The sequence below is a fragment of the Carassius carassius genome, chromosome 1 (assembly GCF_963082965.1).
Source record: "Carassius carassius chromosome 1, fCarCar2.1, whole genome shotgun sequence".
NCBI classification, from domain to species: Eukaryota; Metazoa; Chordata; class Actinopteri; order Cypriniformes; family Cyprinidae; genus Carassius; species Carassius carassius.
This window is the reverse complement of record NC_081755.1, coordinates 19,087,727-19,115,452: the sequence shown is the minus strand read 5'-3', so window position 1 is coordinate 19,115,452 and position 27,726 is coordinate 19,087,727. Positions and strand designations below refer to the sequence as shown.

At 35.7% G+C, this 27,726-nt stretch overlaps 2 protein-coding genes across 4 annotated transcripts in view; both read left to right on the top strand.

The window, feature by feature from the left end:
* The window catches only part of LOC132140690 (alpha-1,6-mannosylglycoprotein 6-beta-N-acetylglucosaminyltransferase B-like), a 99,931-nt gene extending 95,149 nt beyond the window's left edge, over positions 1-4,782 (top strand). The window contains exons 16-17 of the mRNA XM_059549583.1: positions 2,056-2,327; positions 3,049-4,782. Coding sequence (XP_059405566.1) covers positions 2,056-2,327; positions 3,049-3,247 — 471 coding nt within the window. The 3' untranslated portion in view covers positions 3,248-4,782. The remainder of the gene's footprint in view (positions 1-2,055; positions 2,328-3,048) is intronic.
* The window catches only part of LOC132140709 (NACHT, LRR and PYD domains-containing protein 12-like), a 538,723-nt gene that overhangs the window by 281,616 nt on the left and 229,381 nt on the right, over positions 1-27,726 (top strand). The window lies entirely within an intron of this gene.

Genomic DNA, 27,726 nt, shown 5'->3' with positions numbered 1-27,726 from the left:
CAAGGGACGTGTTTTTATTTTTCCTATAGTTAACAGATAAAGTTTTTGGCAGCTGTGTAATATTATATAACTAGCCAAAAGAGGCAACCCTGTATTTTGAAAATAAGCTTAATTGTTTGGGAAAACTGCGAATCTGGCAACACTGTCATGCAGGAGCCTTTAATATTCTAACATTTATTTTTTTAATTATTTGGGACACACTTCTCTTTATCCTGTATACTATTTAGGACAGATAGCGTATAAATTGAGTGCGGTGCAAGTCTATGATCTGTGTTACACTAACGCATTCTCATCCCAAGGCGTCATATACTGACCCTTTTGACATTTCGTCAACATCCTACGCATATGGCACCCTCTAGCGTCAATATGAGACACAGATTATGGGTTAAGGTTAGGGTTAGGGTTAGGGTTAGACCGCTAGGAGGCGCCTTCTGGCCCATTTTTATCTGCGTGTAATATTGACTCTAGAGGGTGCCATGTGCGTAGGATGTTGACGAAATGTCAAAAGGGTCAGTATATGACGCCTTGGGATGAGAACGGTCTGGTTACACACACATGCACACGTAGACAAAAATGTAAGAGAATAAGCGTAAGCATATTTTTGCCTTTGATGAGTATGCTGAGCTTGCTAGCCAGTTGCCTCGAGGTTTGAATGTGAGCTCATAAAGTGAAACGCACACTTTTGAGAACCTGAACAACGCTTTGTTCCACACCTTCAACACTCACTCCCACCTTTCTGAGCTCATACACTGAAAATAACATCCATAAACTAAAATGACTTCTTTCAATTACAGGCATAATTGTATCTCCTTTAAACAAGACCCTTGGGAGTATTAATTGTATTAGTTAATTTAACAATAGTTCTTTAAAGGAGAAAATAATTAAAGGTTAACAAGAAATAATGATTATTGAAAATGTGATCCATTTATTGCCTTTTGACACTGTTGAAAGTATATGATACATCTTTGAGGTAAGTAAGCAGACTATAAACACCAAGAAGGATAATTATAAAGATAATTATATTAGCGTCTAAACAAATGCATGATAAGATTTGGTGTATAGAATTATACACTGCTGTTATGTCAACGGTGGCAAAGTGTGAAAATACCTTATGCCTGGTTAGTATTAAAAGCCTTTCTATTGTTAGTTTTATATTTTATTCATTTTTATTTTTTTTATTTTTCAACAAAATAATAGGAATGTAACATTAAATAGAAAAAAAAAAATTAATATTAATTATCTATAATTTGTCGGTCCAATTGCTAATGGTACTAAAAATATGCCTAATTTGCGGTTTCATTTTGTCTTTCTTTTGACTAAAGCATGATTTTGTGGGAATTTATCCTGATAAATTGATCGTGTGTGGGAAGCTTTGGGGCTCTGTTTATTATTATTATTATTATTATTATTTTGAAAAAAAGAATAATAATTATAATAAAAAAAAGACTATACATTCTGATAGAACTGGCTGGATGAACCATGTCAAAATTGTTGTAAGATAGCAGTTTACATTATTTGAAGGTGCTGCATGTATTTTTTGACTCTACTAATGCATAAAAAATATCATATGTTTGCAGATATTTAAAAAACATGTTAAATGAACATACTAGTTTATTTGAAAAAAAAAATGCTACAATAAGTTGTTCTCCTTTGAAAATGAGCGTTCCAGGATGGAATGTCTGTCTTTGTTTTGGGCTGTGGAGCAAGACAACTGCCAGTTTACCCAGTTTTATTTCGGCACTCTGGGTTGCCAGTTGGTAAAAAAAACACAGCCTCTTACATTACATTCATTGTCATTTGTGCTCATTTATGTTGGTGTCGTCAATCTGGCAACCTGTGCATGCGTCAAGTCTGAGCAGTAGGGGCTGGGTTAAAAAAAAAAAAATTAAACAAACCCTCTCCAATATTTTGAATTTGGACTGCAATACCTAGTTCAACCACTAGTTGTCAATCCTACATACAGCACCTTTAAGTTCTCTATCAGTGACAAGTTATAATACGGCTCTCTTACAAAGATGTTTTCAGTCATAGTCACATTCAGTGTGTGTTTTGCAGGATTTTTGTCGCCACAGCAGTCCATTCCCTACAGCCAATGAATCCAGATCATGGCCTGGGAATCCACCCAGTCCTTTCCTCCAGCTGCCCAACTCCACAGCTTTGATCTGGGCTCCGAACATCACTGCTCCGGCCTGCTGGCCACCCCTCAGCGCCCTCCGGCTATTCCTGTCCTCAGAGGACTCATCCTGTGTGAAAACCTGCCAGGATGCCGGTCTAATCTGCGAGCCATCTTACTTTCCTTTCATCAACAATATGGAGGCCTTCAATGGGTGAGAGACAAACAGCATTTCTGGATTATGTGCATTTTGGCACAAACGTGTTGTTTTATTTATGTATTTATTCATTGTACAGCCATTACTGCAGTTAATATGATGTTATGGCACTCATCTGTTGGGGGACACTTGTATGTAAAACCTGTAATTGCTGTTTTTGTAATACATTATAATGCACAATGTAATCCTTGTTTAATATTATAATATGCACATATTCATGTTTACACCTTTAAAAAATATAATACAGTATAATACATGAAATTAAATAAAATTTACACTGATATGTGGTCAGTTAATATGAGTTATTCAACAGAAATTATGCATCAATTACGAATTGTCTGTTGGTAGATTTCGTCAGATACTGTACTTTTGTAAATTGGCCATTTAGACAAAGTATTTTTTTTTTCTTCATGAACAGAACAAATGTATATGGAAAGCCATGTGCCTTAGTGTTTTTCAAAATTTTTCTAACACTTTTTTGCTTCAAATCAAAGCTTTTTGATTCATTTTGCAGATGGTTTGGTTTACAACTGACAGTTCTTCAATCACTATGAAGAAAATGAAAATAAATAAATGATATGTACTGTATATTCATGTAACCAAGGCCACTGTAAAAATGATTAGTCATTGTTCTCTATTCACTGATTGCTTTTTTTCCCATTTTCTCTCATCTGCAGTTCCTTGAAACAGATAAATCGTGTGAATGTGTGTTTTTCAGGCTTAACGCTCAGTGCGAGTCCTTAGAAGCGGAGAAGAACCACGTGTTTCCAGCCGTACAAGTGGACAGTAGAGAGTGTTTCCAGCAAAAGGAGCCACTGCTGTTCAGTTGCGCTGGAGTCAGCGCCAAACACCAGCGGCTTTGTCCGTGCAGAGACTACCTCCACGGCCAGGTGGCGCTATGCAGGGACTGCCTTTGAGCTTTCACCAGAGACCCCCGGAGATGTCTGTGGTAAACTGAGGCCAGTCCTGCACAGTCAAACATGTCCCCGGAACGCCGGTATCAACAAGTTCGTGGGAATTGTTGGACTGAGGTCGTTGAGAAGTGTCCTCACTCTCAGTTACTTTGATCCAAAGCTAAACTTTGCCTCCAGCTGAGCTAGTGAGTATAAGCGAGATGGTAACTTGATGTTATGAGGTTCAACATCTATGGAGACTATCTTAAAGAGCTCGGCTGGTGGTGGTTTCAAGAGTGGACAACGTGAGCAGAAAATAAATGCAAAATACGGTTTTGAGTTTGGTTTTTGAGCTCCTTTGTAATACAGTTCAGTCTCTAGAAGTTGTAGCTTTGGGAATGTTGAAAGTGTCAGAACTGTACATGAATTTTAAAGTCAGCTTGAAAGATTATAGAGTCCTGCAGGGATGTATTTGTGTAGGCCAGAACCCTAAAACAAGATGCATCTCAGCAATCCCATACTGAAGTCAGTGGGTTTTTAAACATTTTTTTGTGGTTAAATGCATGATAAAGGTCTGTGTTTAACACAAACTCAAGATACTTTCCTTCTTTCGAAAGTTGTTTTATTCAACAGCATAAAATGCGTCATACCCACTTGTAATTTTTTATCAAGGTGATGCAACCTTCCAGGTTGACCTATGAAAATGCATCGCCATTGCAGTGCTATTTACACAACCCATTTTAATGTGTTATATTTTGGAGAATCTCGAAATTGTAGCAAATGGCATTATGATTTGATCAAACAAAAGTTTCACAGAAATATAGAGTGAGACATGATTCCATCCATCAGGATCTGACTGGATTGTCGAAGTGGCTGTAACATACAGTACCAGGATAAAGTCACATGATCATTTTTCACAAAACCAGTTAAGTGCAAACCCTGCGCCACAGCCCAATGAATCAGTAAACTAAATCACACATTCATCTCTTAAGAAAAGTTCAGACCTAATGGATTCAGTTCAGAGTTCAGAAAACCCATGGACCTGATTGTGACAAACAGTGCTGCTATCTATCCAGATGTTCTGCCAGCACTATACTGAGGCTAACATTTAGGGTTTAATGAGTTGTTAGGCTGTGATTGACACAACCAGTGAAATAGTTAGAAACTGCTGCAAGGATTTAGAATCACCCAATTTAAGTCTTAAGTGGTTTGTAAAGAAATATTTTCCTTTTAAACCACCTCTGGTATGTACTTTTGAAGAGGCTCTTTGACCAGAATTCACCTGCATTACCAACAACAGTATCCTGAAACAGCCTGACTAATATCTTTTTTGTCTACTGCTGAACACAAACCCTTTCAGACACGTTGATGTAGCTTTGCGTTAGAGTTTCAAGTAGAAACATTTTTGTGAACATGTATGTCTGTTTAGGAGAAGAAAAAGCAACTTAGGAAATGGTTTGTTAGCTGTAGTTTCTATGCAACTTTGGGTCTGCATTACCACCGCAATATAGGCATATAATACACATTTTACACTTTTTAAAGGTAACATTACAGATTGGCAATTTGTTAAATTGGCAAATTGTTACTACACAAATAAGTACTGCGTCATACTAATTAACAACACATACTGTAGGGTTAAGGTTAGGGTTTGCTTCATGGTTAGTTGCTTGCAATTCTGCATACTTTGCTGTTTTTATATAGAAAGTGCATGTAACATATGTACTGTCACTTTAAAATGAAGCGTTTCCAGATCCAGTCATCATTTTTTATCACTGGATGCTCTGAATTCAAAGAAAACAAATAAATAAACAAACTAAATCAATCAATCAATCAATCAATCAATCAATCAGAAAGCCTGGAATTTACTACAGACTGCAATAGACCTCACAGACTTTTGGCGCCAAACCAATAAAATCTTACTCTTGTTGGTATTACTTTGATCATTTGTAACATGTTCAGGACAGTTAAACTGAATGCAGACTCATTTTTGAATCCAAACATGAAGGGTTAATTAGCCGAAGTGGTGCGAGCTATTATATTTTGATGAAAGTTTACAGAGAATGTTTTCTTAACAATATCATGTACTATAAGACCAGCTGTGCATATTATGTAATTTTGGTTTAATGTTGACTTCTAAGTTCATATGGAATAAAGATATCTGCTGTGAAAAAAGGGAAATATTTACAGATTTACTCAAATTCATTGTGTAAATACTGTATGTTCATTTTACATATTTCATATGCACTACTGTTTGTACAAAATAAAATATACTTTTAAAATGGGTGTATTTACATTTGTAGCTGCTCCAGATGGCATGTAAATGAATATGGGACGTTTCATAAGTGTACAACTTCAGAAAGCATTGGGACTATTGATTTAGAGATGCGTGAGTGCGCGAGTGTGTATGTGTGTGTATGTGTCTTTTTCAAGCTGTTGACTCGGATATGTGCAATGTTCATTGTTCGCCCCTGTATCATGCAGAGCTGGCGTTCTCAAAGCAGGAGGAATTCTGGGATATCTGACAGTGATGATGCAGCTTTGCCATCAGTGGCATCATCTAAGAAACCTGCTGAGAATTGAAATTCATGCTGGCTCTGAGACACAGAAGAGCTGCACTGTTCTTCAAAGCTTTTCTTTAAAAAAAAAAAAATAATAATAAATAAACCAGTGCATCCCTGGAGTGTAACTCTGGTTTTCTGTTTTGATATTTCACTTTTGGGATAACAAGGGAGAAGGTTCATTTAAAAAAATAAATAAATAAGAATAAGAATAATAATATATATATCAATCTCAATTTAGTTGACAGTGTTCAGCTCGAACAAAAAAAAAAAGTACACTAAAAATGAATGAATAATTAGTAACTAAGCATAGAAATTTGCATAACTGAGTCAAAACTAGGTTTTGTTAATAAATATGCATATGCATTTACCAGTAATGGTAACACCACATCATTATATGTTAGCAAAAGTGTCATGATAGCCTACTTAAAAAAACAAAAAAAAACCTGCTGAAAAAGTTGCGTTTGTTGAAAGAGTTGAACAGAGTTTCATCATGATTCATATGCTCTTCCGTGAGGCATCTTTCAGGCTTTCTATGAGTTACAGACTAAATTAAGCTCATGAATTTATCAGCCACCCCCTCAACACTTCTGTCTCTATCAATCTCTCATTCCTAATTCCACGTCAATTTCTGCTCAGTTCTGCTTTAAAGGGGGATATGATGTTGTTAAAAAATAACATTGTTTTGTGTATTTGGTGTAATGCAATGTGTTTATGTGGTTTAAGGTAAAAAAACAAAACAAAACATTGTTTTCCATATAATGTAAATTATTGTCTCTCTTCTGTGCCTCACCTTTATGAAAAAGCAAGGTGTGCTATAACTGGCCAGCTATACAGTATGTTATGTTTGGCTGAATGCCTTGGGTGTAGAATAGAAATATTATCTCCCTTTCCATACTGTGATGCCGTGTTCCAGCAGGATGAGACTCCAGCTCCTCTGCTCGTGCACATCACGTTATCGGTTCTCTTTTAACAGTTCAGTTAATGTACTGTTAGGAGTAACTGAATAACATGTGGTATTGGTTTATTTCACGTCAGGGGGAGTGCCAGGCATGTTTATAAACTGTATAATTTAAGTAATTTGTGGATTAGTGCGTACTGGAGATGCAAACCGTTTCAAACAATTCAGTTCGATTTGGTGAACTGGTTCGACTGGATCACTAAGAAGATCCAGTTAAATAGAAAGATTTGTTCGCGATCCGGACATCAGAGGAGACAAAACCAATAAAACTCATTACAAACAGGGCATTTGTTGCATCCAGTGGGAATGACTTTGTCTTTTTACACTTTGTGTTGTGTATAGTGCTGGTTAAATCGGAAAAACAAGAAAACAACAATCTTACTCAACACTGCTCAAAACATGTGCTTGAATCATTATTGGCAAATTATTTAAATATATAAAAACTTACTTACAGGTCAGAAGTGCTAGACTGTCCTTGCAAAATTAAAACTGTCCCACTTTATAGAAACAGCCTTTGTGCCATAGACACATAGTAGGCTAGTCCGCATGTCCAGGAGACAGTCCTCATTCTCCATAAAATGCACAACACACATCTGAATATTTGGGTTGAACTGTTCTGGAACAGTGGTGTAGATACAACTTAACCATTGATTTGTAGTTGTGTCCTCTTTTGGAACAATGTAGTTTCGCTTTCATCAACACGGAAGTGGTTGACTCTTAACTTTTATAAAGATTATCTATTTGGATTTGATACTTTAGTCTTTGCAACTTTACCTTTCTTCTTTATGCACCAAGGGCTTGTAATACTCTGAAGAGAAAGGAAAAATTAAAATTCCATCATATGACCCCTTTATATAAAGTTTAACAATGGTTCTTTACAGGTCATCCGGCCAAAACCCCAGTGAGCGAAATAGTTTCCCCAACATTGGCTTTATTATACAGAGCTGTCTTTCTGTCTGACTATCTATCTAGTATATAGTTGCTGTAGTGTGTCGGTAGGACATGTCAGTTTACATTTCCAAACATTCATTTTGACATTAATTGTAATAATCCACTGAGACTTTTGTCTGACAACAGCAAGTGATCCATACAGAGCTCTTATCTCACCATCATCCAGTCTGTCTGGAATGATATGAAGAAAAGACAGAACAAAAAAAACTGAGACACTGACTTTTGGACAGAACATATATAGCCAAGACCATTTTACCAAGACCTCTATTTTCACAATTCTCAGCAGGTATACTTGGCTGTGGCGTTTTGCACTCAGCTGATACCCCTGTATTTCTCAAAGAGACATAGCAAAAACAGGCATATGTAAAAGAGAATGAGACCCGCATGTCTGCAGAGAACAGAGAGCAGTTCCGGCCATAGACTCAAAACTTCAAAAGCTTCCAGGAAAGCTTTGAAATCCATGGCCTTCAGAGACTTCACACACAAATCACTGCAGCAGGTTCAAATGTCCTATGCCGAACTGTGTTCAGAGGAAATATCCTTTTGCAATTATGGCTGTACAGGGAGCTGTGGTAAACTTCTACTTTACAGTTTTGTGGTTTGAGTTATCTACTCTTTCACTGTCAGTCCTCACATAATATTCTACCTCTTCAGCTTAGTAAATTGACCTTATATCCAGCAAGCAAAATATTGCATTACATTAGTCCAGGTCATCATCTAGTGGGTCCATTATAGCCTTCTACTAACTGGTTACCCATGAATTTAAGTGACAGTCCTGCATTAGACTAAATTAACATCAAATCATACAACATTTCATCAACACTCACAAGTCATTCTGCCCTGGATATTAAAATAACAAACAAAGCTTTCTATTAGGCTCTGAATTTTTCAAATGATCAGCATATTCTGTGATGAAATCCGTTGAAATCATGCCAGTGTGTAAAATCATTTGCACGGTCCATTTACCAAACAATCTAAGCTCTCTGGAACTATTATGATGGATATATCATTTTGCTTTTATAGCGATGCTTCATCTACTACGAGATATGAGCTGGGTGATACAGCTAAAAAAATCTGATATTTCTCAGCCTTTCAGTGATGTTTAATATATATGTTAATTTGTTCTCTGAAAATATATTTTTTTCATTTCCAAGTATGTTTAATGTCAACTTTATAACAATCAATACGTTTAACAATGTTTTTTACTAAATGAATGCAAAGCATGATATTTGCACTTACAGCACAATGCATCACAATGCATAAAGAGGAATAGTTATCCAGTGTATATATTTTTACAGAAACGTTATATGAAAAATGCCACGTTGAGGCTTTCATTAACATTTTTGAGTGATAACACTACTGAATGGCTGTATTTTGAATCGATTTATTGAAATGGAGAGATATGCAGTAAACAGGTCCAATCTGGCAATTCACAGTTTATTGTATTAGGAGGTGCCCCCACATTTATATTTATCTGGAAGATAAATGGTCTCTTATCAGAGCACCAGGCAAGAATATGCATAATGTGCATAATTGCCCTGCACAAGATAATAAAAGATGCAAATCAAGCAGCATGCTGGAGCTTGTCTGTGGACGCAGAGTCGTAAGGTTGAATTGATTGCGTATGGCAATCGCTCAGCTGCATGCTGGCTTATCCTCAGAGTTTTGCAAGAATTGTTGCGAGAATGTCTGGAGACTGACCTCAAAACTAGGACTGCGTTCCCAGTCTGGTGATGCCAGAGGCTTCTGCATTTTTTAAAACATTCTTTGGAATGTCTGAGGTTTAGTACATTAAAACAAGTTTTTTTTTTTGTTTTTTTTTTATGTGTCGTATACTGATGTTTCATCAAAAGATGTCCCTGGGCTCAGCCCTGAATATCCAGTGACCTTACAACCATCTGTTTTTTCAGTGTTGGATTAAGCAGAAAGCTACAGGTAACAGATTGGTGAGGTTTAATCTGACAAACACGGATCTTTGACCTTTAGAGGACATCCTTTCCTGAATCAGCAGGGGAGGCAGCTTTAGTGCTTTTTAATATTTTCAGAGGTCGTTTTTGTCAGATCAGCCTGTATGGGCTTTCTGTCTAGTGACATAATCAGCACACACCACCAGTGAAGCAAAGACAGCTAATGAAGCCTGCAGTTTCTGGCCTATTTAAACAAATGGATCTGTTTTGCCGAATATCAAGTAAGACACTTTCTGATAATGTTTATAGAGTTTGTAGAACAAAAAAGGCAAGAAATATGTTACTTTGGTATTGGAAATTATGTGTCATTGTCAATAGTGTGTCATTTTCTTTAAACAGAATCTTTATCTTTATTGCTTTGTTGTGATTTGGGGATAAAAGCTGAGCCTGTTTTTTTGATGGCTGTTGTGAGATTGAGTCTGTTGTCTTGATCAATATGATGAGTGATCTCTCATACAGACACATGAAGGCACACTGAATAATAGTGTCTGCTGTTCCCTTAGCATTGAAACACTCAAAAAGCCAAACCATTATTAGTATTGAAGAGTTGCCTTATTAAACACAGTGCTGAAAAAGAGGTGAATAAGTTCACAATGCAGTGACACAATACAGCTATGAGGGGTTTTAACCTTATTATTACTACTTGTGGTCTCTAGAACCAACTCTACAGCACACCCACCAGTTAAAAAACCACTTCCCTCTTTTTCATTCATTGTCTCACATTAATATTCTGCACATTTCAGTATAGCCACAATTTTAAATGTACTGTATTTCATTTATTTGCTACCCCTTTTCAAATTTAGTTCAAACCTCAAGAAATGTTTCTCAGACGACCAATTCATCTGAGCAATTTAGGGCTACAGAGATATGATTCTGATATTCAACTCAAAAGTGACAGTAACACAAATTTCTCAATTTCTCAATGTTGACTTGAAATTGGACAAAAGCTTCTAGGCAACACTTTTAATGTATTGGAACTAAAATTGGTATGCTTCATTGACAGCATGAGTTAGGGGGACCTGCCAAATTTGTTGAGCGCACCACCTACAGGTCAGTTTGTTTGTCTTTTTTCTTGGTGTCTATGAATTCTTTGAGTCATGACAATTTTTACAGGATCTAATTCATTTTCTGTATACCATGTATTATTTGTTTGTTTCATTACTTTTACGTATCTGCACAACATTTGGTATGGATTATTGAACATACATAAAGATGTAAGGCTTTTTATAAAACCATTTATACCTTTCGAAAATATTGTCCAAATGTTGTTTTCTTTGCATTTCTTGGTTAACACAGATTTCAACGATGTCTGATTTATTATTCTCTGTAATTTTGCCTGTCCACCATTTTGAAGAATGTATAGTAAATATAATGTGTCCCCTAATTTGACATATGTAAATAGACCTACATACTCCTCCAACAGATTTTGCCCAAAATGGACTTGACAAAATTGTCTGAGCCAGACCACTGGCTTTACAATAAATGGCAGAAATGGGAACATCCAGTATGGCAGCTCCACTAAAGAACATCCAAGAGTTGGAAAAGGTCACTGCCTGGTCTTTAATTGAAACTTCAAGAAACATTTCCTAAGGGCCTGTTCCAATACCCACATTTGCAGTCTTGGCCTGACTAAGCATATCCCATAATTCATTATTTTCAGGAATGCACGTGACCAGAATTTGCACATTGTCAAGGAAAACGGTCCACTGCAAGTTAAACTATTTCTACTGGTGCAGAGATGAGTATTTTGTAAAAACTTTTGGGGACGTTGTGATCTAGTGGTTAGACTGTTTGGCTCCTAAGGTTGTGGGTCAGAGCATGAATTCTGAGTATGGGTCAACAAACTTGGCTGTATGTCACGTCACTTTCACTTTCACAACTTTACTTGCATTTTTGCAACATTGTAAGTGTGTCCCATTGGGTAATCAAACGTTTCTCACATACTTACAGTCTTCATACCCACACAGAAACTGATGATGCTCTTGTTGATGTTAACTTTCTACTTCCAGGTTCCAACAGTAAACCTTGCATTAGGAATGTAACTATAGTTTTAGACAATAAAAAAAATCATAAAATGGTTTGAAGCTTATTTTGTGAGTAGTGCCTTTGGTTGGTCAAAACAAACACCACACAATTAAGTGGCAGTAGTCTGATGGATGATCTTTCCTGTGAGTTATCACGTTACACAATATTTCACTTTGAATCCACAGTAATAAATAAATAAACAGGGACATTTCTAGGGACAGTTCCAACTGGAGACAAGCCATCAAAGGAGGATTGTCCACAGAGAATGGGTCTTCATGCTGGTAACTTCTGCAGTGATGCATTCATCTGTCAGAAAATAGCAGAGCAAGTTCAGAATACGTTATTTTTGCACATTAGTTAATAAATACTCTTTTTAAAATGGAAATCTTTGAGTTCTGAATTTTACAATATGTTTTCATGTTGCATGCAACTATTTTTTTTTTCTTAAAAGATCAAGGAAAATTTGTCTTAGAATATATGATATGAAGAAAAACACTATCCTTTTAAAACCTGAAAGATAAAGAAGCATTGTAAACACGTGGAGCCAACTTCAGACTGGATTATTACTGTGCACTTTATGATCTTCATCCTCAAAGATTTCAAAGCAATTTCCAGAGGGCTTTTAGAACGACAAACACTCCCGAGACCATTAAAAAAACCATACAGCTCTGCCAGACACTTAATAATAATGGCTATTAAAATCAAACATTTCACAGACTTAAGAGAAGATGCAGTTTGATATCGTTTTAATATGATGTTTTCCAGAGGAAAAGCACAAACCTCAAAAATCTCACTTACTATTCTACATTTTTATTTTTTAATGATTTATCAATATCACATCTCTGTCAAATATACATTTTTGTACATTTCAAAACTGAAATACTATGTTTACGTTTAAGTGCACAAATTAATACCGAGTTATATATATTGGTTTCTTCAATTTCCATACGATTGAATCAAACTCCAGTGGGCATCATTCCAAAAGCAGGAAATTCATTTAGTAAATGGCAGACAAACCAAAGGAGAGGCACTCACTGAATCCCAAATCAAATATACCGAGCACAAGATTGAGCAGCCACACACAGGCCATCCAAGAGTATAAACTCACTGCAGCCGTAATAAAAGTGTAGGTTCCCATCTGGAGGAAATAAGCTATGCCCCTCAATAATTTGGAGGCTTTGGTGTTGTGATGTGTTACTGGGCCCTAATACGGTCTGACATAACCTGAAAAGCTGCCTTGACAGGCCACATACTGAAAGTGACACATAGTCCCATCTTCACATTTTAGCAGTCTGCTGGTATAAAAGGGAGATAAAATGATGAATAAATCAATGGATGAGAGTAGATCTGAGCTGCATTCTAAAGTACACTGCCATAGTCATAATAAATCACTTAAATGGAAATAAGCATTTTTATTGAGGAACTGTACACTCTAAAAAAAAAAAAAAAGCCAATTTGGGTCATTTTTGCAAACCAGTGCTCAGTCAATTGGAATGGGTTAAATCTTTGACTCAACATGATGTACTGTTTTCTATTGCTTAAAAATGGCTATACTGTTGGGTTAATTTAATAATATTGAATAACTTGCATTTAAGATCAAATTTGACCAGTTTCAAGTGTTTCAAGAACCCGCGTGATTTGCATGCACTCTTTCACGTCCATTCATATTGATTATGAAGTATTATCAACTCAAACTGGGACAAATCAACCTAGCTTCTCTACAGTTTGAACTTGTTTAGGTTGAAAAATCACCCAACTTTTTAGTTAGCTGTGGGTGGATAAGTGCATAGTTCATTAGATTAGTTCTAATAGGAAGAATGCAATAAAAATAAAAAAGACATTAGGGATGGGAACTCTGAATGTTCAGAATGTGTGATACCACATTCATTGTAAACAAATAAAATGCATCACTGAATCGAAGTTCCTACATTCCATGATAATGAAACCTGCAAACATTTGCGAGAACAGGTGTGTATAACACGGTAAATGGTCCTCTCTGATGATAATTGTACACCTGCAGAACAAATGCTAGTGCTGCAGAGCATCATTTATATTCTGCAGCTAGTTTAATGGGAGAATTCCGTGTTGACAATCGAAAACCAAACAACAGCATTGCCAGGCAGTGAAACACCTTTATAGTCAAAAGTATTCCAGTTCTGACATTGAACTGAATGCCCTCTTTGTCATCTGGCAGACTTGTGTACTAGTGGCAGCTGTTTAATACAATAGCTGCATAGCTAATAATACTGGTTTCACATATTATTCACTTCTCTCTCTCTTTTTTCAGCAAAATATTACATGAACACAACCCCACTTGCATTTGTCAACCCCAATTTTACACTGATCAAATGTATTTAATCAAGTATATTTTACAAGTATACTTTATATAGTAAGTACAGTCTGCTAAAATCAATGTACTAGTACCATAGTTAGCTTTTTAGCTTATAAACTTTGCAGAAGTAGTTTATAACAGTAAGTTTTTTCTTGTGTATTGCAAATATATTGGGGACAATACTACAAGGGAACTTAAACACTTAGTTTAAAATCTTTATACTTCCAGTCCAATTTGAAGTATACTCAGTAAATACTAGTTTAATAGCTTATACACTATTATATTACACCAATACGTTAAATATCATTTTAATTAGTCTTGTTTCACCTTTTCTTGAGGACGCTAAGCAAACATGGCTCTGCTTACCCAGTTCTCCCCTACACAAGATGTGGCACACATAAAAAAAAAATGTTTTGAGATTTCCATTTCCTCAGAGAAATGTCATGCCATCGAGAAACTAGGATGACCAGAAAAATCCTCCAGTCAAGTCTGTGATTTGCTTTCATCTTCTGCCACTATCTCAGCTGGGTGCCGGTAAATCTGCTCAAGCTAGATGACCTCAAGCTAACATTATGCTCAGGTCCTGCACACATTTCAGCATAAGGCAAAAGATGAAGGTTCTCTTGTCATTGGAAGCATAAGATGAATGCTAAATTCATGAGGCAGGAGAGGTGCAGAAAGTGAGTCGAAAACATACAAATGCACTAGCAATAAAAACATGATCAGTCATTTTCACTGGCCACATACTCCCACTGCTTTATGTAAGTGCCTGTCAAAAGACTGCAAACAAGCTGATAAATGTTTATCAGTGTAATCAAGCATGTTGGGTTACACCATATTATGCCTGCAGAATGAGAATTTAAGGTGACAGCGTAATACTTCATTACATTTAAAGAGATAGCTCTTCCAAGAATGAATATTCTGTCATCATTTACTCACCCTCAAGCTGTTCCGAATTAATCTGCAAAAGATACTTTGAAGAATGTCGGTAAACAAAAGTTTGCTTGTCCCCATCGACTTTCATAGTATTTATTTCTTCTTTATGTTTTTTTTTTTTTTTCATATAGAAGTTAATGGAGACCATCAGCTGTTTGGTTAACCACATTTTTCAAAATATCTTCTTTTGTGTTCAACAGAAAAAAAGAAACTCATACATGTTTGAAACAACTTGAGGCTGAGTATAAACTACTGATTTTAAATTTTTGGGTGATCTAAAAGCACTGAGCGTATATACTTGTTTTCAGAAACCTGGAGAAATTTTTCAGACGTTAGAGGTGCACCTGTGTGTCTGTTCTTTCTAAAATATTTTCATTTCCACCCCATCTTACAAAAGACACAATTCTGGCAAAACAAGCAGCGTGAACAAACCTTGCTCTCTTTTGACTCTGTCTCTTTTTTCCATTTATCTAGTTCCCTCTGTCTCTTTGGCGTTCTTTCCCCTGTGTGAAAGTGAATGTTTGTTTTCAGCCCTAATTGGTTAAGGGTCTGAAGTGAATTGGCTCGTTCACTGTCCTCTCTCAGTGGAGGGAGACTGGGTGACTATCAGCAGAGTAAATTGTGCATGGAGGGAGTGTAATTGGGCTGTTAGGGCTGAAGCATTTTATAATAGCACACAACTCAGACAGTCATGCTGTGTACAAACATCACTGGATAAATGATTATTTTCAATCACACTGAGGAGTCACAATGAATTATTTCAGCCACCATTCAGGAGTGTGTTGCGTAGAATTTCCTTCAATAGCTGGACTGGTCTACACAAAAAGAAGAAGGAAAAAATCATTCTTTCTTGCTGGGTAAAAAATTGGCACCAGTCGATGTGTTCACATTGGTCTGACACAGACTGACTTTAGAATACCTGTGTGAAGTCTGGACCCATTTTCAGCTTATTCTGACCAGTACACAGAAACAACAGGAACAACAAACAATCACTGTTCATTTTGTTTTACTAAAGTGTTAAATGTTCCTGTTAAATTAAAACATATAATAGATATTAATAAAACTACTTGTTTAATATCCATGCAGTTTCAGTCTGTGACCGACTATACAGAAAAGCCATTTTGAGTATTTTTTGCAGTCATGTAGTCTAATACAAAAAAAAAGAAAAAAAAACACACCTTTTTACTTTAATTCTACTTTTTACATTTGTGAAACTTAAGTATAAAAATGTTTCAGATGTACAATTCAGAATTTTATAATTTCCTTAGTAGTACAAATACAATTAGCAGTAACAATAAAACTATGTACTTACTATCATACACATGGACATTGTGTTTTCATTCCTCATGTGCTCTATGTGACCCAGTTTTTCCCTCCTGTTTGATTGTGTTTTTAGTTCATGAGTGTGTCATTAATTATCTTCATTTGCTTTAGTATTTATAGTGTAGGCTATCCTGTTATTCCTTGTCCAGTATTATTTATGTTGCTGTGCTATGTGTGTCTCGAGCCAATCTGCCTTGTATTAACCTATTTGTAGGTATTAAAAGTTATTGAACTATTTCTTCTTCATCTTCATTGTTTATGTGTGTTAGACCATGTTTCGTGACAGAACACCAGACAAACAAAGAAAAGTAAGATTTCTTGGTTCTATTTTGAAAGAGACCGCAAACCCCGATTCAGAACTATTGCGGACCCAGAGAACAACCCACCAAGACCCCACTGTGTGGAGCCAAAGTCCGAGCCCACCATGGATGGAGAGAACATTCCCGCCACGATAAATGAGCCATCACTGAGGAGAGTGACAGAGCTGGAGATCGACCCAGAGCCTGAACCTCTCAGAGCGTCTGATCAGGTGTGTGTGCTGGCAACAGTGCCCATCATGAAGGAGATAGCCATGGACAGTGAAAGTGCCCACCACCTCTGCACCAGTCCTAAACATTGCCAATGCTGTCTCCAGGCAGCCCCTCTGCTCACCCTCGGTCCATCATCTATGCAGCGGGATTGCTGGTCTTCATCGGCATTGTGGTTGGAGGATTCCTTGTCTCCACCTTCAGACTATGAGTACCGGACTCCGCCTTGGTTCTACGACCCAGTGGCTCCACCATGTTTCCAAGCTCCCTCCCATCCATCCACCAGCTCTGCTGGGCTTCCTCGTCCCTCGGGCTTTGACTTGGTCAGTAGTCGACCATCTGCCACCTAGGGACTTCACTCCTCCATCTGGAGCCATCTGCTATGCCTTGGCCCTCCGGATCCTCCCTGTCACCCTGGCTCATCGGCGCTCCATCTCCACCTCGGGCTCCACCACCGTTGGTCAGCCCCCTGGAGTCGGAAGCCCTTCCTCCATCATGGCCCCTCCCTGTGTTGGCTTCACCGTCATCTTGCAGGCTACGGCATGAGTCCCAACACTAAACGTACCCTCACAGAAAACCTGTTTGCATTAAGACACTTTCAGATAAACATCATTTACCATTTTACATTTACTGAGGAAACCATTTCATTTAAACGTTTTTTATTTATTTTATTTTTTATAGTGGTTTAGCTTTCCTTTATACTTGGTTGGATCTACCAAATGCATAAAATAAAAATAAAAAAAAGACTTGTGCTCAGTTTACATAGAGATGGATTTGGGGGAAAAAATGCCACCAATTGAGTAACAAACACAAGCATCCATGCACATTTTTACATGGCTTAATCTAAACAAGGACATTTCATAGAACTTTATTGTTTTTATATTCAGTTTTATGTGCATTTTCACAATTGTAATATCCCCAAAAGAAAGTTTTAGAATATTTTGTCAGGTTTAGCTCAAATGTGGGTACATAATTGTCTCTAACATACTGTTAAGTAGGTACACACACCCTCACAATAAAGGCTATAACATCATTTCACATTCAGAGCAAATGGTAAAAACAACAGAGCCTGCTGTTTTGAAAATCATCACAGAGGTTGCCGGGACACACAGATGCTGTAAATGTACTCATAGCACTGTGCACAGACTTTCCTACATGAAAGCACATACTTATGTGGTAGGATGCATCTCTAATAAGAACAAAATATAACAAATAGAATCAAAATATTGCCACACTTCAATGCACATGGCATCAACTCTTATAATTTCAATGTCCGTATCCACAGCGCCGCCCTGCGCATTTAGTCATAACAGCAAGATTCAGATGGTAAAGTGTATGGCCAAAAGTACATAGGGTGCTTTTTTTCAGCACAGTTCCGTTTTTTGTCCACTCTCAGTTTACCATTTTGCTGGCCAGTACCACACTAAAAGTCACACTGTATACATTTTTGTTTTTATGTTTTATGCAGCTATTAGGTGTAACAGCCAATTGCATTATACATTTGAATGAATTAGGAGGGTGTTCACATACTTTTGACTTTATGCATCTTATTTGTGGTTACAGCAGGCCAGTGCTCTAAAGGAAATCAATCTGTTCTTACTTTTGCCACCAGCCAGTTGAAATTCAGTTATTCTGCTTATCCTGTTGTAGTTGAATCTAGTTAAATTTGTGTTCAGTGTTTGCTCATATTACCTATCCATTTTTTTAAGTAATATGAATATTCATACTTGAATATGAACAAAGAACAGATGGTGTGCAGGCAAAAAAAAAAAAAAAAACCTAGGTTTGGTTGTGAACCATTTACGCTGACCACATGTTTGAGATCTGGTTGGTTGGTCCCGAAAGGGAATCCATGGACCTTTTTTGGAGAAAATTAGGGGTCTAATGGTACATTGTTTGATCTTTCTGAACCTAACAGATGTAGGCTTAATGAATATGGAGCATTTTCTGGAATAGTTAGCCTCAGGTATGTTATGGGTAAACACAATCTTGCTGCTAAGTACAAAAATACTAAAAGTTTTCTTGCAGTGTATAGAGTGAGCCACATTTAGATAATAGGAGCTTGGTCAAGGTCATCCAGGATTGCATTACGGCGTGTTTGTTATTAGATGGTTCATTGCTATCAATAAAGTCTTTTTCACAGATCTTCTCCGTTGTATGTATTCACCCAGCGTATCCACATAATGACTCTCTGTCATTCAACCCGTCATCACAAAATGAAGGGAATGGATCCTTTTTCATTTTATATGAGCTAATTAATTTCTCCACTACACTTTCCACCGTGCTTGACTGTGTCTAGGATCGTGGCCAAAGACCTTGACCTTGCAGCTGCTGGAAATTAAATGGGTTGTGAATGGCTCTCGAATGCTGCTCTGATGGGTGTCAAACTACCGTTAAACAATGCTAATGATACACTGGATGTGATTCAGTGCCATGAAGGTCAAGGCTCATGTCATGATCTGACCACATTACTGTTATTTTGAGCTTTAATTGTCAAACTGTGACAAAACCTTATTATATATATATATATATATAATTCTTTGATATGTGTACTTATGATTGAAGCAGTGAATATACAGGATCGTGGTGTTCGCAAATTATCGCAAAACTACAATTATAGGTCAACACTCTCTTGTTAAAAAAAAAACAATTAATTGTATTGAATATGCATTTCTAGTGTACCTAAAAAATTAAGATCTGTACTTACAGATAGTATAATAAAGCAATAAACGGCTACTCAACCATACAAGTACACTTTCATGACTATGTTTTGAAATACTTTTGTTTTTGTTTTTACATTGTCAATGTTATATGTTGCTCGTACATGTACATAAGTACAAGCAACTAAACATAAATCAAACCGTAAATCCAGTCCTACACTGTAAAAAATAATTCTGTGGCTTAGTAAATATTACAGAAATTTTTAACTTTATTAACAATAAAATCTCTGAATATCGTGTACTTGATTGTTTGCGTTAAACATACCAAAATAATTGAGTAAAAATCCAACAGTTCATTTTATCTAAAATTTACAGATATATTTAAGTTGTTTTCAATAAAATTATTTAGTATTTGACTAACCAATTATTTCTTTATAATATACTTAATATATTTGTGAAATTTCTATCAAAATAGTTGAGAATGTTGAATTAAACTGATCTGTTTCAAGAAACAAAAATATTACTTAATTCAAATCAATATTATTAATATATTTAACACACTCTTAAAATTTGAGTAAGTTTACTCAATTAAAACAATGCACCCCTCCCCCACCCTCTGACGTGACGACAACTCGACGGTTGGTTGAGTCAGTGAGCATGGCAGTTTGAACTCTCCAGTCTCCAGACAACAGCTCTCTTCTCAGCGTCGCAGATTTGGTGCATTTCCTCTGTGAAATTCAGGTTTGTGTATGTTTTATTTTATCTATAAAATCTTTACTGTGCTTTAAATCATATTTAATGCAAAACAACATACAGAGGCGTAATTCGACACCTAAACGAGAGTCGCGCCTGTCTTTTTGCGTGATTGAAACGCTTTGCATAAACACATGACTTCATTCCTAATGATAATAAATATAATTATTATCATTTGGATGATAAAATGTCCTCAGAACTGTCACTGTTTGTTTATTGGCAGGTTATGTCAGTCACTCGCAGTATCTATCGGCTGTGAGTGAAACGCAGGACGGCGGTATGAAGTTCAAAGTTCACCCGCAGAGGCGAGTCAGTCTCCGGCACGAGGACCAGCGCTGATCCGGTGGATATTGGGTTGATTTGATTACACTTGAATTGGGCTACCTGAATTTTTAAATATTTAATTTTTACTTATAAAATGTTTGTTAAATGAGTTTAAATGTAGGCAATATTGTATACAGTGTAAAATGTGCTGTATTGCTGTACTCATTGACAATAAAGGCCAATGTCATGTATACTGGTGGTTGTGTGGAGTACTATTTTACAAAGGTTTAGAGAAAATAAAAAGTTAATATTACTCATTAATAAAAACAGTTAATATTACTCATAAATATTGTTTTATAAATATAAATGTTAATATAAATATAAAATATAAATATAAACATAAATATAAATGTTTAAATGTTCAATTATTTCTACTCAATTTTATTTGTTAATGTACCAGATGCAATTACTCAGATTTACTTAATTTTTTTACTTGCATTTACTCAATTCATACATTATAATTCATTGATTTCACAGCTTTAAAATTTACCCAATTTTTTTGAGTGTAAAAATATTTCACCAATAAAATTGAGTAAATAATAGTTAAACTTTTTACAGTGTAACCCTATACTAAGTGCATGTTGTTAATTGATATTACTCAGTACTTGAACATATAGTTACACAGTAACAAGCACAAAGCCTTTAAATATAGTGTAAATCACTTAAGTATACATGGTAATAATGGCAAATTTAAACTTTCACTTTTTAATTTAATTGCAATTAATTTGTTAACATGCATATGCCTGTCCAGAAACATGACATTTAATTCAAACTTATGTATGCTTAAGTTGTTGCCACACTAAATATATATATATATATATATATATATATATATATATATATATATATATTTATACATAAATATTGATATACATATTATATATATATATATATATATATATATATATATATATATATATATATATATATATATTTATACATAAATATTGATATACATATTATCATAATTACATAGCCTTCAAAAACTGCTCAAGTAAACAATCAATTTCAATTAAATAATCAGTAACAAAATAAACAATAACAGAAAAAAAGCTTACATGCAATATAACACATTAAAATAACAATAATATTAATAAAGGCACAACGTGTGTAAATTATGCAGGTAAACATTCAGAATCTGAAAAGTAAATACAAAACTAAGGTATAATATTAAAGTTAATGTGGCTTATGATTGTTTGCTGTGTGTCCACATTCACTTCAGACAGTCTGTTTATATTAATATCTCACAAATATTTTGACTTCCCCTAGTTGGAGATGGTGGTGATAACTTTGTGCATAAAACGAGGCAGAGAAAAAGCATTATTATGTGCAGACTGATCTGACACTGCGGTCTAGCCGGTGGCCATTTATTCTGACAGCCTTCAGGGAAACAAAAGAGCAAGAGAGTGAAAAAAAAAGGATGGACAGGCATAAAGTAACGGTCTGGAATGACAGAATACAGTTTATAAAGGTAGAAGATTTAGATTATATTCAGTTTTACTAAGATCTACTGTATGTCTATCACAAACAGGGTGTAAAACGAACCCTCAGTGCATTTCAAATGTGAGTAAAAATTGACTTGGAGAGTAAATAACCTTGCACAGAAAATATGAAATACCTAAAACTCCATATGGTGGCAATGACTAACAACTCACAACTGTTTGACACCAACATGCAAGGAAACAAAACTAATTGAATCAGCTGTCATAAAGACCCATATATTTTTTATGAAAACCATGCCAATGGCAGGTGTTGTAAACTGAAGCCTGTTCAAAGATGTAGCTGTAGGCAAATGTTCCTGTATCTAGCGTAGAGAGTCTTTTCAGATCCATGCAGAGCTTTGTGTTTGAGGTCTTTGCTAATATGACATGCTGCCCACAACCCAGTGCTTTTGACGTTTGACATGGGCTAAACAAAACAGCAAAGTTCAGTGTTAAACAGTGCCAGATGGCCTAGAGCAAAATAACACACACATTTTTGCTACAAAAACTGTGACATGATCCCTTGGAGAGAAAGTTTTTGGGGCACAGTCAAAGTATGTAGCCAAGTTCTATATCTTTTATGATTTATTAGGAAAAATACATTTTGGTGGAGAATGTTGCGACATTAAAGTCTTCTCAGTTTCTTCTTTAAGGAATTAAGGGTTTTTAACACACTTACTGGATGCCATTTCAGAAGTAAATTATTGACAACCGACCACATCAGTTCTTGAGTAAAACTTAGTGCTCTTGTGATTCAGTTATTTTGATTTTAGCTCACTGGCATGTGATTTTATTGCACCTGTTGTATAATATATAAGTAAATAAATAATGTCATACTAAAACCTCACACACTATTACACACAAGTTAATTTAGGGTCTCCCAATGCCAGTTCTAGTAGAGACGACTAATTACACTGGAGAATTGTGACAAAAAAAATAGCATTTTAATGAATACAGCAGAAAAATCCAGTGACAAAAACATAATGACATTTAATTATGAACAGGAATTCCTGTGAGAAAAAAAAGTGCTCACAAAATTACGGAAATAGGGCAAAAAAAAAAGAATTAAACATGGTTTTACTACAAATAAATAAATAATATACAAATAAATAAATAATGCTAAAAAAGAAAAGAAAAACATTTATTGTAGTTAAACCATGGTAACCACAAATTAAGCATGGTTTTGCTACACTAACCACTAACCATAGTATTTATAGCAAAACTGCAGTCATACAAATTCTGTAGTAATCAGTCCAGCCAAAAAAAAAAAAAAGGTTTTCTATAATAAATCCATGGTTTATTTATCATCCTTAATTGGTTAAGATCTATGCAGATATTCTTCAGTATAAAATGATTGCACAAATGAAGCCACTTCCTGACAAATTTAGTTTCTGGTTGTTTCCATACTGTTTGGAACATACAGTACATTTAAGTTACATAAAACAACATATCAATGTGTTTAAAATAATCTGTAGATTCCAATCATTTTGCTAAATGGCTTAAAATGATACAAATAAATAAATAAATAATGCATTTTGCGACTGTGGTCATTATGTGCATTTGTATTCTAGCAATTAAAAAAGCTGAAGAGACACTGGGAAAGCCAAATCCACTTGTAAAAAGTGACTAATGAGGGGAAAATAACTATGTCCACCTTTACAAACTGAGGGGAAAATGCCTTTCTGTGGTATTCATTAAAAGAGTCACAGTGACTCGCTGTCTGCGGAGCTTGAACTACAGAAACCTTCTGATTATTAGCCTCAACCATGGCACCACCTCACCCTAAAACAGATTGTCATTCTTCACACATCCATAAAATGAATATACATACACTTGCACTGGAGACAGAGCTAGATATCTTTCCCTTGTGAAATTGTTAAATGGGTCAAAAAAACGGTGTAGCTTTACAGAAGTCTGATTAGCATGAATTTGCATCAATGAGTGATGAGCTAAAGGGAAATGTTCCTCTTGCTGTCTTTAAAGGGGATTTTAGTGTCATGAATTAAGCCAAAAAAATATCTAATTTTATGATTCCTTTTGGTGGCTGTATACATAGAGTAAAAAATCATGTAAGAATACTTTATCTGCTGTATGCAGACTGTTAGCCATATAATTTATGAGAATTGCTTTTGCATGGTTACATCTATGGTGTATCCATGGTTAATTAATGCTCAAGTTCTGTTTGACTGACATTAGTGTCTAATAACTATCTCTTCTATCACAAATCATATTTTTTTTCTGAAATGTTATCTGGCATCTAATAATTCAACAAAAAGCCATCGTATAAAAATACAATAAGATTGTAGCATTTGTAGCATGTGTGCACTTGCTTGTTATGCATATTTATAGCTGCTTCACAGCTGATGTATTTTAATGTCTTTTAAACCTAAGACAGAAGCATTATTTTTCATGAGTATGTCTGAATTGTGTTTTCAACTTTTATTTATAAGTTAGTTAAAGTAGTAAAAATCTTGAAGTCATTGAAGAAAACGTTTATCCAAAAGTGAAAATTTGCGAAAGTCATTGCCTGCCTGTATTTGAGAATAAAAAAAGCATATAAAGGAACACAAAATGAATAGACGTGGCTCCTGATGATACTCTCCATTGAGGTCTTATAAAGTGAAACGATCATTGCAAGAATCTGCACTGAGCTGAACTCCTTATTTCCTTCACATATTCACACAAGACTATTATATTACAAAAGCATAAAAAAATAATGTGAAATGTGGACACTTTATATTTAAACTGAATAAACTGGTCTTCATTACCTCAGCTTTTTACATAAACAATGAGAAACCATAAAATCTTTCAATCGGCCCCTTCATTCCATTGCTAGGTTCACATATGTACATATCACTGACTCAGAGTATGATTTTCTGAACTGTTTAAACTTGCTTAAATCATCAAGGACCATGGATTCAGCTGAAAAAAGGTCACCTACATCTTGGTTGGTCTGAGGGTGAGTAAATTAACAGCAGTTTTTAATTTTTGATTGAACTAACCCTTTAAGTTTCATTTTATTTATATATATATATATATATATATATATATATATATATATATATATATATATATATATATATATATATATATATATATATATATATATATATATATATATTAGCTAAACATTTAAAGGGTTCCCTGTTAGCTAGGTTTAGTTTGTTGTTGTTTTTTATGTATTAAAATGACCCTCAATCTGTAAACAACACCAAACAGAACATGAAGGTTAAAGCCTGATAATTGGTACTATGAGTGCATGCACATGCACTATTTAAGGCACCAGGATTACAATCTGGATGAGAAAAAACCTGAGCTGATGTTGCATTTTCAGCACGTTCTGATGTTTCCCACTGAGACAAAAAACACATTTCTGAGAAAAGTCTATTTATGTTTGCTGTATTTGGCACTAACAGTGTTTCTTATCACTGTTTAGAGTGTGACTGAATTCTCCATGCACCAATTTTGATTGCTCAGATACACTCCCAGCCAGCTAAAGGCACAGAGCCAGTGCAACTGGGAGAATTAGTGAAGTATTCTCCACCAGTTTCAACTCTAATGCTCTAGGAGGTGATGCTTCATAATGCTTCATTTTGGCGTACACAGTAGTGAAGTTGGGTGTCTTCCAAGCAGTAACTGCTCAGATGCTCCTGCAAAAACATGTCCTAATTTCGAAAATCTCCCCTTGTATTTTTATTTTATTTTTTTACTATACTTCTTCCCAGGGGAGCAAATTCATCACAACCTCAAACCCATCTGTGAGGAACAAAGGGATATAGCAAAGGTCAGCTGGCTTTTGTATTGCATGCTGAAGCTAGTGTGCCACTTACAATTATCCAACTTGCAAAATGTTTCCATTTTCATTCATAGTTTAGCAAAGAGATCAGGCATATTGACATGTAATGTTATCCACGACCCAACAAAAATTATCTGGACCAAAATTTTCCTCTGCAAAGGCACATACAGTATCAGAGATACTACAACTAGACACAAATTGCCATTCATGATGATTCTGTAACCAATGATTTTTCGTTAGACTTGTTTATGGTCTAGTGATACTCACATTGTACTTTCATCATATCTAAGCTCTAGTTCCACATGTAATACAGCACTCTGGATTTGAAATTGTTTATGCAAATGATACAACAGTACTACAGTATTACATACAATTCACTTACAAGTTGCAGCTTAGACACAACAGCATTTTGCCCAATTCAGCATGTTGAATTTACAGTGCATTGGGGCTGTCAGTGACAGGTTTTCTAATGTTACATTATCTTACCCAAGCATTCCAATATGTGCATATATTCAAAACAACATGCACTGATTCCTGTTGATTAAGACAGCTAATTGTTTTTATGCTGGCACAGAACGCACATGTCGGCTGTGGTCTGTGCAGTATGTTCAACATTTCTTTTTGGTCTAGACGCAGCCACCATAAGCTGACATCATGACCTCTCATTTGAGAAAGTTCAGCAAAACATGCAAGAAACATTATATGATTATGAAGAAATCTTACCACAAGCATGGTTCTTCAATGAGCATGGGTTGAGTAATAGTGTATTCATTAAAAACTGAAAATTGATATAGATCAGCAAGCCGTTAATTCTTAGTTTAAAATTGGTTTAATGGCCAACTTTTTAAGTTTAACAGATTTTAGATCAGCATGAGACGAAAATGGCCCAGCAGCAGTCTTGCTTTACAATGGGCTATTCTCATCTGTCGTCTAGACTTTCTCTCACATTAAGCAGAGGGTGTGTGTTTGCTTGCTCATACTGATAAGACACACTGATGTTTCACCGGTGTGACTCTGATCATTCTATCCCTCCGTCCAAAATTAGGCTGAGAAATCAGAGTGACAGGATTAATTTACAGCTGGATAGATTTAAAGTTTGAGAGTGGATTACAATTATCGATTCTTTCTCTTTAAAGCAACATTGCTAGTTTTCCTCTGGCTTAATAGTTTCAAGCAAACAAATACTGGCATTTGTCACGACTTCAAGTGCAACATGTGCTGCTGAAAGCTATTTCGGGTGACGCTGAAGACATTGAAGGCTATTTATTTATTGATCTTTATTCTGAGAAAGTCTTGCTCATAAGATGCCTCTATAATACTTCCAGCTCATAAAAGCAACCGCTGCAGTGAAACCCCTAGAGATAGATCTTACCATGGCACATCTCAGCAAAGCATACAATACAGTGAAGATACATTAGAAAATAGAGCTTTACGTGTCTATGTGACTTAATGCTGAAAGCTTCACAATACTAATCTCATCATGCTATTTGATAGATTTAACTTGCTTGCCTGTATGTTAGTGCTTATCTGTAAAGGTTTTTTTTTTCAATAAAGAAACTAATAATAAAAAACAAAATAAAAAACATTACAATTAAAGGTACATTAGGGAAGTCGTGGCCTAATGGTTAGAGAGTCGGACTCCCAATCGAAAGGTTGTGAGTTCGAGTCCCGGGCCGGCAGGAATTGTAGGTGGGGGGAGTGCATGTACAGTTCTCTCTCCACCTTCAATACCACGACTTAGGTGCCCTTGAGCAAGGCATCGAACCCCCAACTGCTCCCCGGGCGCCGCAACATAAATGGCTGCCCACTGCTCCGGGTGTGTGCTCACAGTGTGTGTGTGTGTTCACTGCTCTGTGTGTGTGCACTTCGGATGGGTTAAATGCAGAGCACAAATTCTGAGTATGGGTCA